At 35.0% G+C, this 13,832-nt stretch overlaps 1 protein-coding gene across 7 annotated transcripts in view; it reads left to right on the forward strand.

Annotated features, from left to right (window-relative positions):
- Window positions 1–13,832, forward strand: part of SOS1 (SOS Ras/Rac guanine nucleotide exchange factor 1) — a 133,667-nt gene that overhangs the window by 67,990 nt on the left and 51,845 nt on the right. For all 7 annotated transcript variants that reach the window (XM_081483221.1, XM_081483215.1, XM_081483217.1 and 4 more), the window contains 3 exons: window positions 986–1,129; window positions 5,491–5,601; window positions 5,676–5,774. In XM_081483221.1, coding sequence (XP_081339347.1) covers window positions 986–1,129; window positions 5,491–5,601; window positions 5,676–5,774 — 354 coding nt within the window. The remainder of the gene's footprint in view (window positions 1–985; window positions 1,130–5,490; window positions 5,602–5,675; window positions 5,775–13,832) is intronic.

A 13,832-nucleotide genomic window follows, 5' to 3' on the forward strand; every position in this document is an offset into this window, starting at 1 on the left:
TTCAGATTCTACCTTGCAACTAACCTTTAAGAAGCTACATATTGACTTGTGTAATACCGTAAAAAGATAATCACTCCATATATATGCAATGTCCAGAATAGGCAAATCCATAGAGATAGAAAGTGGATCAGTAGTTTCCAGAGATTGGGAGTGGGTGTGCAGGGGAAGAATGGAGAGTGCTACTAATGGATACAGTTTTTTTAGGGGGGATGATGATTTTCTAGAATTTGATGGTAGTAATGAGTGAATAGTTTGTGAATATGTGAAAACTGTTGAATAGTATACTTTAAGAGTGAATTTTATGATATGTAACTTGTAGCTCCATAAAAATAACTATGCAGGAAAAGGAAAGAGTATCCACAATTATTTGAATAGACTATTAAAATAGTCCTCTCTTTTCCAACTACATTTCTTTTAAAGCTAGATTTTCCTCATATGCTTTAACCAAAGCAAGTATCACGACAGATAGAATGCAGAAATATACATGAAAAGCCAGCTATCTTCAATTAAGCTAGGTATTAGAGACTGTGTTAGAAAATGTAAAGCAGTACCATTCTCCTCACTAAGATTTTTGATTGTTTAAGAGAAACTAGCTACTTTTCATAAAAGTGCTATTTATTGTTATTTTTAAATGAATTACATGTTTTATAATTTTCTTGGTTTTAATATCTAATGTGGTAAGTGTTTAAATGGCAATAGTAAATAATTTCTAATATAGTAAGCAAATAGAGTTTTCAATAATTTTTAAGAGTATGAAGGAGTCTTGAGACCAGAAAGTTTGAGAACCAGTGACCTAGAACAATGTACCTACAAATTGTACTTCATTGCAAAAGGAATTCTTTCTTTTACTTGTATTTGTAAAGTTGTTAGAATTTTTCACTATATCTGCCATTTTAAATTTCATGATTATAAAATGACTTATTGGCTCAAAATAAGTTTTTTATTATACAACCTAACTGAATTAATATGTTTTTCTTTCCAACAGGATGTAGAAAATATATTTAGTCGTATAGTGGATATACATGAACTTAGCGTAAAATTACTGGGCCATATAGAAGATACTGTGGAAATGACAGATGAAGGCAGTCCCCATCCACTAGTAGGAAGCTGCTTTGAAGACTTAGCAGAGGTAAGTACTTTAACTATACACCAAAAAATTCTGCATCTAGAAGGCCTAAATGCAGTTCAAAGGCCTAGATTTAATTCAAATACATTTGAATAAAAATTGGAATCTGAATTCTTATTTCCAGCTAACATAGACATTAACTACTGGCTACTCAACTGTATTGCCCCTTCCTCAAAGGGTCACTGTCAGCATTTGTTTCTGTTATTTCATAAAACTTAGAAAAAGTAGTCTTTCATCCATTATAAAAAACAAGCAGATTCAAAAGCTGTTTTCAGATCCCACAGCTCACACTTAATTGGCTATCTTATCGATGAAGAGGCCACAGAACTTGGACCTGAGGTCAGGCTACTTATGTTTCAGTCTAAACTCTTCTACTTATTAGTTGTATGTAACCATGGGCAATTTACTTCACATCTCTAAACCTCCCTATCTATACTTACCAAATAAGGATAATAATAGAACTCAGGATTTTGTGAAAGTTAAATAACCTACCTGAAATATTTAGCTAGCCACCTTCATACAGCTACTTAATATATGATAACTGTGCATTATTATTTAGAAAAAGAAAATGAAGTCCAGGACCTAGTGGCATGGTGATAAAGAATCTGCCTGCCACTGCAGGAGACACGGGTTTATTCCCTGGATTGGGAAGATCCTCTGGAGAAGGGAATGGCAACCCACTCCAGTATTCTTGCCTGGGAAATCCCATTGACAGAGGAACCTGGTGGGCTACAGTGTATGTGGTCACAAAAGAGTCAGACATGACTTAGCAACTAAACAAGTGCATTATTAGTTAGAATAGGAAAATCAAGTCTAAGGCTTAGATGATGATCATAGAGGTAGAAAAATGGTAACCTTCTTGATACTTCAGCTGCTAAAATATACAAGTTAGCCCTAATAAGTTAGCATTGATTGTCATTCTGAAATTTCTAGCTCTTGCTTTGTTCTCATTCTAAAATCAGCTATATCTTTTAGTATAACTCAGGGTTGAGTTTATAAAACAAATTAAGACTTTCAGACAAAATAATATGCTGAGTTTAAGCTTCACTACAGCCCCTCAGTGTTGCTTTAAACACATAAAAGTCATAAAGTATAAAAAGAAAAAAGGATTATACATAACTAGACTCAAAAACAAGAATGTTCTTCAGCCAGAGGGAAATTTGTCTCAGAGGAAAGTCAAGGAATACAAGAGCGAATGGTGGGAAACATAGTAGTAAATTTTATAAGCTATTGCATATTTTTTAAACCAAACTGCTTTTTTTTTAAACTTGAAGCGTGAACTAAACTTCTCAGTGCATAATATGGGCATACCTTCAGAAGATAAGAAAAACTAAACAACTTTGAAAATGAAAACCCATGGAAGTGAAAGTCACTTAGTCATGTCCAACTCTTTGCGACCCCATGGACTATAGCCCGCCAGGCTCCTCTGTCCATGGAATTCTCCAGGCAAGAATACTGGAGTAGGTAGCTGTTCCCTTCTCCATGGGCTCTTCCCAACCCAGGGGTTGAACCGAGGTCTCCTGCATTGCAGGCGTATTCTTTACTATCTGAGCCACCAGGGAAGCTCAAGAATACTGGAGTGGGTGGTATAGGTATATCCCTTCAGGGTATCTTCCTGACTCAGGAATCAAACCAGACTCTCCTGCATTGCAGGTGGATTCTTTACCAACTGAGCTATCAGGGAAAACCTGGTACCAGGAAAAGAGAATGTAAAGTTTAAACAACTTTAAACTCTCTTTAAAATTTAGAAAAAATTTATAAATAATAGCAAGCTGTATTTGATTTTTAAAACATTTAAGAAAATCACCAAACAGTAGAAATACTACCTGTAACAGTGCACAAAAACTGTAAAAACAATTTTTAATCATTTCTATGATAATAGGAAAAATTAATAAAGCAAAGAAAGTGGTGATAATGAAAACAAAATACAGTCATCCTTCAGTATTCATGGGGGATTGGTTTCAGGAATCCCCTTTCCAATATCAGAATCTGTGGATGCTCAAGTAACTTCATATAAAATGGATAGTACAGTTAGCCTTCTGTATCAGCAGATGTGGAAGACAGATACAGAGGGCCGACGGTGTAGTATGATACAAATAAATCCAACTATGTCACGCTACTACATTAGTAACTCAGTATGCGCAGAGTGCTGAAACTTGCCTATTTACAGAAAGTACTTAATTTTTTTAAGGTCTGTTTTATGCAGCTTATAAGTGAAAGTGAAAGTCGCTCAAGTCACATCTGACTCTGTGCGACCCTATCTATATAGTCCATGTGGCTAGTCCCCTAGAGATCAAACCCAGGTCTCCCGCATTGCAGATGGATTCTTTACCATCTGAGCCACCAGGGAAGCCCAAGAAGACTGGAGTGGGTAATCTATCCCTTCTCTAGCGGATCTTCCCAACCCAAGAATCGAACCAGGGTCACCTGCATTGCAGGCGGATTCTTTACCAGCTGAGCTACCAGGGAAGCCCTTATAAGACATACACCCAAAACAGAGACACAGAAATACTAGGTTGGTGCAAACGTTAATTGCTGTTTCGGACCATGAATTTTAAATCATTGTAACTAGGCTCAGGCACATCTTTATTAACCAAAATAGGAACCATTAAAATGAGCACATTTTTACCAATGAGAAATAAGTTAGTATATTCCTGTAGCATAAAAATCCACGCCTCAGGATTCAATGAACTCTTGAAAAGCATTTTTTGTCTCCTGCTGATTATAGAAGTATATTTTCTGGAAAAAAGTTGTCAAGCTGCTTGAAGAAGTGGTAGTTGGTTGGCAAGAGGTCAGGTGAATATGGCAGATGAGTCTTAAAACCACAGGGTATTCAGAAATAAGCCCAATAAACATATGCAAGATTTTTGTTAAGAAAATATTAAAATAGATTCATAAGGAAGATCAAAAATAGAGACACAAAAGGCAACTCAGTTTTAGGATTATATACATATATTATTAAAACTGGGAAAGAATAATATAAGAAAAATATGAACCTCTTTATAATCTAAAACACTGTGCCCAGTATGATATATCTTAGGATATATTTTATATCTTAAATGGTTGAAGTTTTTAAAAAATTAATAATAATATTTCACATTAACATTAAATACCAACAAATAAGAAGAAGCATAGAAAATTAACGTCATTCAGAAATTTCTTTAAAATGTTGGCCAAAGTAGGAATAGAAGGGACCTCTCTTAATCTAGTAAAGGATATCTGTCAGAAACCTATAAAAGATACATTTAATGACTAAGCTGTAAGAGAATGCCACTCACTACTTACATTGAGCATTCTAATAGAGATACTAGCCAAAAGACAGGAAAAGAAGAAATAAAATTGTTCTATTTGTAATCAGCATAATTGTCTACATAGCAAATCCAAGAAAATGTATAGTGTTACAACTATTAGATAGTGTTATAACTATCTAGCAATACAGTTGCTAGATAAAAGACCTATATATATATATATATCTTTCCTTAAAAAAATAAGTCTGAGAAATAGCAGGGTAAGTTAATAAACGTCATATTTTCTGTCATTCACTCTTAACTTCTTTTGCAGTCCTCCACTAGATGTCCTCTTCCTCCTCTTTCTAGAATTACCCTTCATAAAATTGAGCTCTTGCTAGAATCTACACTATTTTCAAAATAATTTGGAGGTTTTGTGTTTTTATTTTTACCTGAAATAGGGCACAGGATGGAGGAGAGTGGAGATCCTATCTCCTGAGAAAAATCACAATCCTACTCACTTTTTTTCTTCAGGAATCACCAGAACTAGTAGATTATAACCTTTAGAATTGTTTAGTTTATTAATGATTGATAATGGTAAAATTTTTTGGCAATTTGAATTAAATTATTTAATTGTTTTGTGAAAACGGTAACAGTGGATTGTAGGTGATATAAACAGTTTACTTTTAGCTTGCAGGATGTGAAAGTAAGTCTACCACTAAGAAGTAATCATGAGAAAATAAATGCTTGGCACCAGTATTCTAAATATTTATACTTTATCTGGTTACAGATATCTGTGCTCTTTATTATTCAGGTTAAATTTCATTTTCCAGATCCCAAATCCCCCCATATGTTTGTTCATAATATTCTATTAGACTCCTTTCATGAGAAGTGTCATAACATTCTAGAACCCCATTACTCATCAGAAAAAAATTCATTTTCTTTCTTACTTGAGAATATTAGGTTTACTGTAGTAAAATTAATAGCTATGTAATTTTGCTTTGAGGCTTTAAAAGAAATATGTAATTGTGCAGTGATAGAAGTGCTCATAATTTAATCTTTCTGTGTTTATGGAGGTAGGTTATTTATTCTTTACCAGAGAGAAAGATTATTTATGTTTTACCTTTATTTTTTAAGGAACTGGCATTTGATCCATATGAATCATATGCTCGAGATATTCTACGACCTGGTTTTCATGATCGTTTCCTTAGTCAGTTATCAAAGCCTGGAGCAGCACTCTATTTACAGGTATAGTAATTTTTAGATCAAGATATAAGATGCCTGGAAAGTAAACTTAAAAATTAAATCACTTTGTTTTCTAGTCAATAGGCGAAGGTTTCAAAGAAGCTGTTCAGTATGTTTTACCCAGGCTACTTCTAGCCCCTGTTTACCACTGTCTGCATTACTTTGAACTTCTGAAGGTAAGAAAACTCTTTCTTCTACTTATAAAATATTCAGATGTGATACAGTTTCTTACCAGTTTATTTGTGAACCATTATGTGAGTGCTCATGAATATGTCTATATCTGTTTTCTTTTTCTAGTTAAGAAGCAAATATATATGAATCTACAAAAGAGTGGCATATTTTCTCCAGTTTTAATTGTGAATTTTAAAGCAGTCATCAGATATTTTTATCTTGTGCACTTCTTGCTTTCATGGCCAGTTGTTTGGAAACAATCTTGGATTTGTGCATCCTAGTCTCCATCTTGGGACCTCAGCAGATTCAGGGGCTTAGATAAGGGACCACATGTTGGATAATGCCAAAGTAATGGAGAAGATGAATCACCTAATTTTCATAGCTTAAGTTTGCAACTATGTCTATAAAAACTACTTATTATTAGTTTAGATACAGTAAACTATAGTAATCCTAGTAAAAAAATTTCCCATTTGATTATAGTTCAAAATACTCAATTTAAAAAGTACTGACAGAAAAGAAAGGATTTTGCTTTTTCCCCTCTTTTCCTATTATGCACTGAAATTAACTAGGAAAAAGGGGAACCTTAGTCTGTATAAATTATAATTCAGTAGTGTAACTTAGTGATTTACTTTTAAATATCTTATGTAACTAATGATGTCTGCTTTGAATTATGGAGGATATATTCTAAAAAACATCAAGTTTTCTCAAAAATTTTAAATAACTAATGAGATAATAAAGATATTTTATTTATCTATAATGAACTAGCCCTATAAAGACAAAATATGATATGCATTAATATTATTATTATTTCTTCAGCTTTTAAAAGAATGTTTCATTAAAAAAATTGTATTTAATATCATGTTGTTATGAAGCATGTATTATTAGAAATCATATTTATAGTTTGCAGGAGTACATGAAGAAATGGGCTGTCTATAATGAATCAATGAATGAATAGAAAGCCTCTAAATTTAGTAAACTGAAGAAACTCTCATCCTTCCTAGGTCTCTCTACACTGTAGGAACTTGGAGTTCAGTTAGATTTCTTAAGCAGGACTGTTTGAATCAGGAAAGGACTGAGGAAGTTGAAGAACTTAATCACCAGGCAGAGTTATGGAGCTCTTAGCTCTCTGTTCTAGGCTGCAAACAGAATACAATTTATGGTCTTCAGTAGTATAGGATGATTATTTTAAGAGGATAATCAAGAAGAAGCATTTGGTGTATAAAATCATTCTTTGTAAAGAAGGACAATCCATAGTCTCAGAATGGGTCATTTGCACACAAGTTTATTATATAGACCTTTTCTTCATAATGGCATCTCTAATAATGGGATTTTTTTACCTGAGACTGTAATGAAGTTCTGAAGGATTAAAGACCGTATGAACCTCAAAGCAGTCATTAATTAATAAGTAAGAACAAGAAGCTTTGATGAAGTTTCAGAAGGCTATAAAAACCTATCTTAATAGTATAAGAAAAATTAATTATTTACTCCCCCAAATATAGGCAGTTAAATTAAAATTTTTTTTAATTTATGATATTGAAATTTTTATTTTATAATTGCATATATCAGCAATTTAAAAGATTTCTACTGGTAAACACCTGTATTCCTTGTTCATATTATTGCCTAAATTTCATTGCAAAATTAACAGTATATTGGGCAGGAAATTTTGCCCAGTTAATTCCACAAATTGTCATCACTCCTTTTTATTCTGCATTCCCTCAGCACTAATGTACTATTTGTATTTACTGTCTTTCATTTCTATTTGTTGGTATGTTGCTTAAATAATTTTATTGAGCAGTATTTTCAAAGTGTATTCTATGGACTGCTAGTCCCATAAGATACTCTAAATGTCTGGGGGAGGGAATGCCTTGGTGGTCCAATGGTTAGGACTCTGTACTCTCACTGCTGAGGGCCTGGGTTCAGTCCCTGGTCAGTGAACTAAGATTCCACGTGTTCAGTGGGCAAGTATATTTGCGAAAAACTGTATCCTTAATTATACTCCTAGAAATGTTCAGTATATATTAGAATATTAAAGGCTTTGTAAAATTATGCAATAAAGCAATCTATATAAACAATCTAAGGCAGTTAATTCCCAAATTAATTAGGCCATTTGTTGTTGTTTAGTCACTAAGACATGTCCAACTCTTTGTGACTCCATGGACTCCTCTGTCCTTGGGATTTCCCAGGCAAGAATACTGGAGTGGATTGCCATTTCTTTTTCTGGGGGATTTTCCTGACCCAGCAGTTGAACCTGCATCTCCTGCATTGGCAGTCAGATTCTTTACTGCCGAGCCACCAAGGAAACCCAAATAGGCCATGAAACCCTTAAAAAATGTAATGTATTTCTGGCGGTTACTTTGGGAAACTATCATAGAATTCTTCCATCAGAATAACTGAAAGACCTTCTAACACTTAATGGTCTTAAGATTTTTTTCCAACAACATGATTCTCACTAACTCTAAATTTTTTTAATCTGGGTATTGCCATAACTCCAAGTTCCAGCGTGGACTTGGTGATTTTGGACTCAACAATGATTAAATAAAATCAGCAGGGAACAGCAAAATCTTAAGACATCAGTGACAATTGGAATAATTTATCTATGGCATGGAGTGACCTTTGAAGGCTCACTGGACTAGATAGGAGTCTGGTGTTTCTTTTCTGATTCTAGACTGGTAGCCAACTAGCTGAGTAGCCTGCAACAAGTCACCTCACCTTTTGAGCCTTAGTTTTCTTATCTGTGAAATGCTTATCTCACTGGGTTGTTCTGTCAAGGAGGAGAGTGTATGTAAAAGTACTTAACATACAGTAAAAATAAAAATACCAAGTATTGTCATTACTGGAGACTTTCCTTCTTGTCTTGTAGGTATCTTCAACTTAACCTAACATTTTACTCCCTTGGTCTTTCACCACTCACTTCCCTCTCCTTCCCACCCGAATTTGTATTCCATTTCTTGGTTGATCAGCTCAGATCCCTTCACCAGAAGCCTAAGTGCCATCTTTGATTCTTTTCTCTACCTTATTTTCAGAGCATCATGGTTTGATTCCAGAAATGAGTCTGAAATCCAGTCTGTTCCCCTGTTGCACTGACACGGCCTTAGTCCATACCCTCAGCATGTCTTTCCTGGGTTACTGTAACAGTTTCCTATAAAGTCTTGTATCTCATGGAACTCTCAGTTTGAAAAGTGCATTTAGTGTCCTTGTGAACTGGGACACAAAGTCTAAATTCTTTAGCTTTTCTTCAGCCTCATCTCTCAATACTTGGTGTTACTTACCTTATGCTTTAGCCATAAAAAATTTCCAAGCAGCCCTGGAAATGTCAAATCTGTTTAGAATTCCTTATCTTTTTTTCTATTTTCCTGGAATTTCTCTTCTATCTCTACCATCTCCTTTCATCTGAGAAATTCCTGCTTATCAAAGAGTTTGTTCAAATGTTGATTCTCTGTCAAGATTCCCTTCATTCTCTAGGCTGATCCTTTGACTAAGCTGCTTAATTTTCTTCATATCTCTATAGAACATGTCTCATTTTTTTAGTCTACCTTGTCATTAGAATGGAGCTAAACCCTATGTATCTTTGAATTCTCTTGCCTAGTAGTGTTTGGCATTTAGACATTTAATAAATGCTTGTTATAAAATGAATAGCAAAAATAAGGTAAGCTTTCCTTAGAATTTAAGTTTGTAGGAATAGTTTACCTGTAAATTGTATATAATTACATTTACTTTGGAAATTTAGAATGCCTTAAACTTTACAAATTCAGAAAATAAAAGTTTAGTTATTGATATTATGATTTAATGCCACTGAAACTGGAAAAAAGAAGTAACTCCCTTACCCGCCCCCCTCCAAGTTAAGTCAAGTCTTTGAAACCTTTAATTAACTTTTTCACATCAAAATTCATTTAAAATCAACAACAACAACTTCCTTTGTGTCCTTTTGAAAACCTTATTGCTCCAGTAATGTGATTTTTCTATGTGAAGTTTAATTTGCTTTATTAAACAAATTTAGAGTTGTTTCTTGGGGCTAAGTATTTTGGAGGTTACCAAATCAGCACATAGTTCAGTTCAGCAAAAATAGTAACCTTTTCTTTGTTCTTTAAATATATTATTTTATCCTCTTAAGGTAAACTCAGACAAATGTTAGAAAAAATTATCCAGGATGATTTTGAGCAAATCAGTTCCCTAGAGAATTGCCTATTCTTTTTCCAGTGCACTGGATACATACAACCTGGGAGATATAAATTGCCTCCCTTAATTTCAAAAGCAGGTTCAAATCTATATTGCGACTTATGCATTAGTGTATTAGTTTCCTACGGCTGCTAGAGCAAAGCACCACAGACTGAGTGGCTTAAAAACAACAGAAATTTATTCTTTCACAGTTCTGGGTATCGGCAGGGCCATACTCTTTCTAAAGGCTCTAGGGAAGAATCCTTCCTGCCTTTTCTTTAGCTTCTGGTGTATCCCAGTAACCCTTGGCATCCTTTGGCTTATAAGATGCCCTCACTTCAATCTTTGCCTCGGTCTTCTTTCTTTACATCTTCACATTCTTGTCTGTTTCCTCTGCATTCAAATCTCTCCTTCCTTTCTCATACAATACCAAGTTAGTGGATGTGGGGCCTACCGTAATCCGGTGTGACCTCATCTCAGCTTGATTATATCTGCAAAGACCCAATTTTCAAATCATGTTCACAGGTACCAGGGGTTAGGACTTTGGAGGGAACACAGTTCAACCCATTACATTTAGTTTTCGATATACTATAAAAAAATTATATCCATTTTTGTTTTTTGGATTCTCCAGTATATACTGACTTGCTTAAACCCATAAAAATATATTTTTTGCATAGGCCAATTAATCATTGCTTCCTGATCTTAGACTTTAAAATTTAATTTCAGTCTGACAGCAATTTAGTGAAAAGCCAACAATTGCAGTATTTTTCAAATAGTAAAAACTCACAGGGACACAGAATTACTGACAATCATCTGAGTAAGACTAAATGTACATAACTGAGTTTGGGGTTATCATGTATGGTTTCTCTTAAATGAGAAAATAATATAAAATTTAACGCTTAAAACCTCCATTCTTTTCTTAGGTTTCACTGATAATAAAAAGTGAAAGACTAGCAAAATAATTGAGAGAAAACATTTCCAGGTTTAATTTTAACACATCATAACAACCCTCTGCTTTTAGATAAGATTAAGAACCAGTAGAATAGTAAATACTGCAGTGGGTGGTAATTCATTAATAACAGTGCAGTGCTTGTCTTGGTCACAAGCTTTACTTTAGAAAATAAGAGACACTAAAGATTGTAATCTGAATGCTCACATGATTAGATGCTTCCTGTGTTACATATTAACATTTAATTTCCTAATATTCCTTGATTTTTGTGTACTGACTTGACTAGTTCTTAACTTTTCCCTTTAACATCATAAATATTACCAAGATTATAGTCCCAAATGCTTAAGTACAGAATTGTGGGAAGGGATTACAGGTAAGAATTTAGATCTGAATGGGGCAGTGAGTAGAAAACTTAGGAACTGAGGGATGTTAAAAGTAGGAGATATTTTTCCTCCCAGAGTAGTTTTTTTTTTTTTTTTTTCTTTTTCAGGATAATATAAAACAAATGGAAAAGGCAAATATAAATTGTGCTACATCATTCACTTTAAACACCCCTAGTGGCCTTCACATAGTGTGCCAGAAACTCTTGTAAAGAAATACGCTCTGCAGACCCCCTGCTACAGACACCGTATATGCATTTGTTAATGGCTTTGGTTTGTTGCTTTTTCATTTGGGGAGCGGGGAAGTATCAAACATCTTCTACTCTAGGTGATTTCTTACGTAGTTTTTTTCAGTGTTCTTCATCTGGTTGCTGTATGCTTCAGACCATTTTTTTTATACTGCCCATAAGCCAATGTTTAATACCAGCAATAAGAGGAGATTTAGAAAATATAGCTTCTCTCTGAGTATCACAAAAATAAGCCCAGAAGAGGTCTGTCTAGCTTCCATTCCTTTGAACTAGCTTTCTAAATTTAGAAATTCTTTTCCAGAAACCATGGACTCAAAGCATTGAGCTAAATGGTGTATCTGACCACAGATGTTGATGACTAAAGTTAAACATAAGATAGTATAATTCAGGAACCATTATAAACAAACAGCTGACTAATGTTTTACTCTAGTTTTAAAATTTTAAATCAACTAAACTGCTATGAGGAGCATTTATAGTTTTGGCGATTTTCTCTCCGATAAGAACAGAGCGATGGTTTTGAAAGGTATTTTATTTCATAAATGTGATTATTCTAACATTTCTTAGGGTTAATTTCCTGTTTAGAGTTTCAGAATCCTTTCATGTTAAGACTTTTAACTTGCTTTTACATTATTCCTTTTTCTGCCATTTTTCTCATTTCTCGTCTTTCTGGAATGCCAGTTACAATGTGTGTAGAACTACTTTATGTTGTCCCATACATCTCTGAGACTATTCATTTTTCTTAAATCATTTTTTTTTGTTGTTGTTCTTCAAAGTGGTAATTTCTATTGCTCTGTCAATAGAATTATTAGTTATTATACTTACTCTAGAATTTCCATTTGGATTTTGTTTTAGTTTCCAGAGACTCCCTATCTGAGCACTCAAGGAAACCATGTTTTCCTTTAATTCTTTGAATATGGTCACAAAAACTACTTTGAAGTCTTTCCTAAACCCGACATCTGGGCCACATGGAGCCAGTTTCTACTAACTGGGTTTTTCCCTCAAATATGGGTCACATTTTCCCAGTATTTTTTCTGGCTAACAACTCTGGATTCTGTTGTGTTGAAGATTGTTGGGGTTCCATTTGTGGATTTGTCTTTTGCTTTGTTTTGGATTGTTGGGCGTTTACTCTAGTGGGCAGTTAACTTTTCTGATTTGTGTGTGTGCATGCTCAGTCGTGTCCGACTCTTTACAGCCCCATGGACTGTAGCCCGCTAGACTCCATTGTCCATGGAATTTTCCTGTCAAGAATACTGGAGTGGGTTGCCATTTCCTACTCCGTGGATATTCCTGACCCAGGGATTGAACCCACGTCTCCTTCATTGATAGGTGGGTTCTTTACCACTGTGCCACCTAGGACTCAACTGCAAATTTGTCTCTTCTGTGTTGTGTAGCAGCTGATATCTCTGTTCACTTTTTAGGATTTCCATATGCTACTCCTTTAGTCTGATTCTCTCCCGTCTTCCCTACACGTGTATGACTTGACAGACTAAATGTTAGGGCAGAGATAATGTTGAGATTTGGGGGTACAGTCTCTGGTTCCCTTACACCTAGAGATTCCCCCTTAATTTCCATTCACTCTACCAGACGCAGGCTCTGTTTCCTAACACCTTAAACCAGTAAGACTTTAGCTTTCTGCTGTCTGAGCTATATACATTTGAGAAATAAACTCAGTTTAAGAAAAACAGAACTTTATCCATTATAGCACTGTCTTTCAAAAGTAGATTTCTCTTTGGTCTCTGCCACATTACTTCACTGGAGTCTTTTCATGCATGCAGAGTTTAGCAGTCAGCCAAATGTTTGGGTAGAATTTATTCTCAGATTTTGTGTCTCAAACTTCTGTAGTTCATTCACTTCCAGATTTCCCCCTTCATTTCCTCTTATATTCTGCTATCTTTCATCTCTAGCCTGTAACTCTTCCTTTCATTCTTCCTCACTGTCATCATGGGAGGTTGGGGGAAAACCCTAATCCCACAACCGTACACTTTCTGCTGCTGCTGCTGCTAAGTCGCTTCAGTTGTGTCCAACTCTGTGCAACCCCATAGACGGCAGCCACCAAGCTCCCCCGTCACCAGGATTCTCCAGGCAAGAACACTGGAGTGGGTTGCCATTTCTTTCTCCAATGCATGAAAGTGAAAGTGAAGTCACTCAGTCATGTCCGACTCTCAGCAACCCCATGGACTGCAGCCTACCAGGCTCTTCCATCCATGGGATTTTCCAGGCAAGAGTACTGGAGTGGGTTGTTATTGCCTTCTCCGGTACACTTTCTAGTTCTAACTTTTTAAGAGCAATAGTACTTCTGGCTTATACTCTCTTTTAGATGTTTTCCAGTGC

This window comes from Giraffa tippelskirchi, chromosome 4 (genome assembly GCF_054371585.1).
Source record: "Giraffa tippelskirchi isolate mGirTip1 chromosome 4, T2T-mGirTip1v1.2.pri, whole genome shotgun sequence".
NCBI lineage: Eukaryota > Metazoa > Chordata > Mammalia > Artiodactyla > Giraffidae > Giraffa > Giraffa tippelskirchi.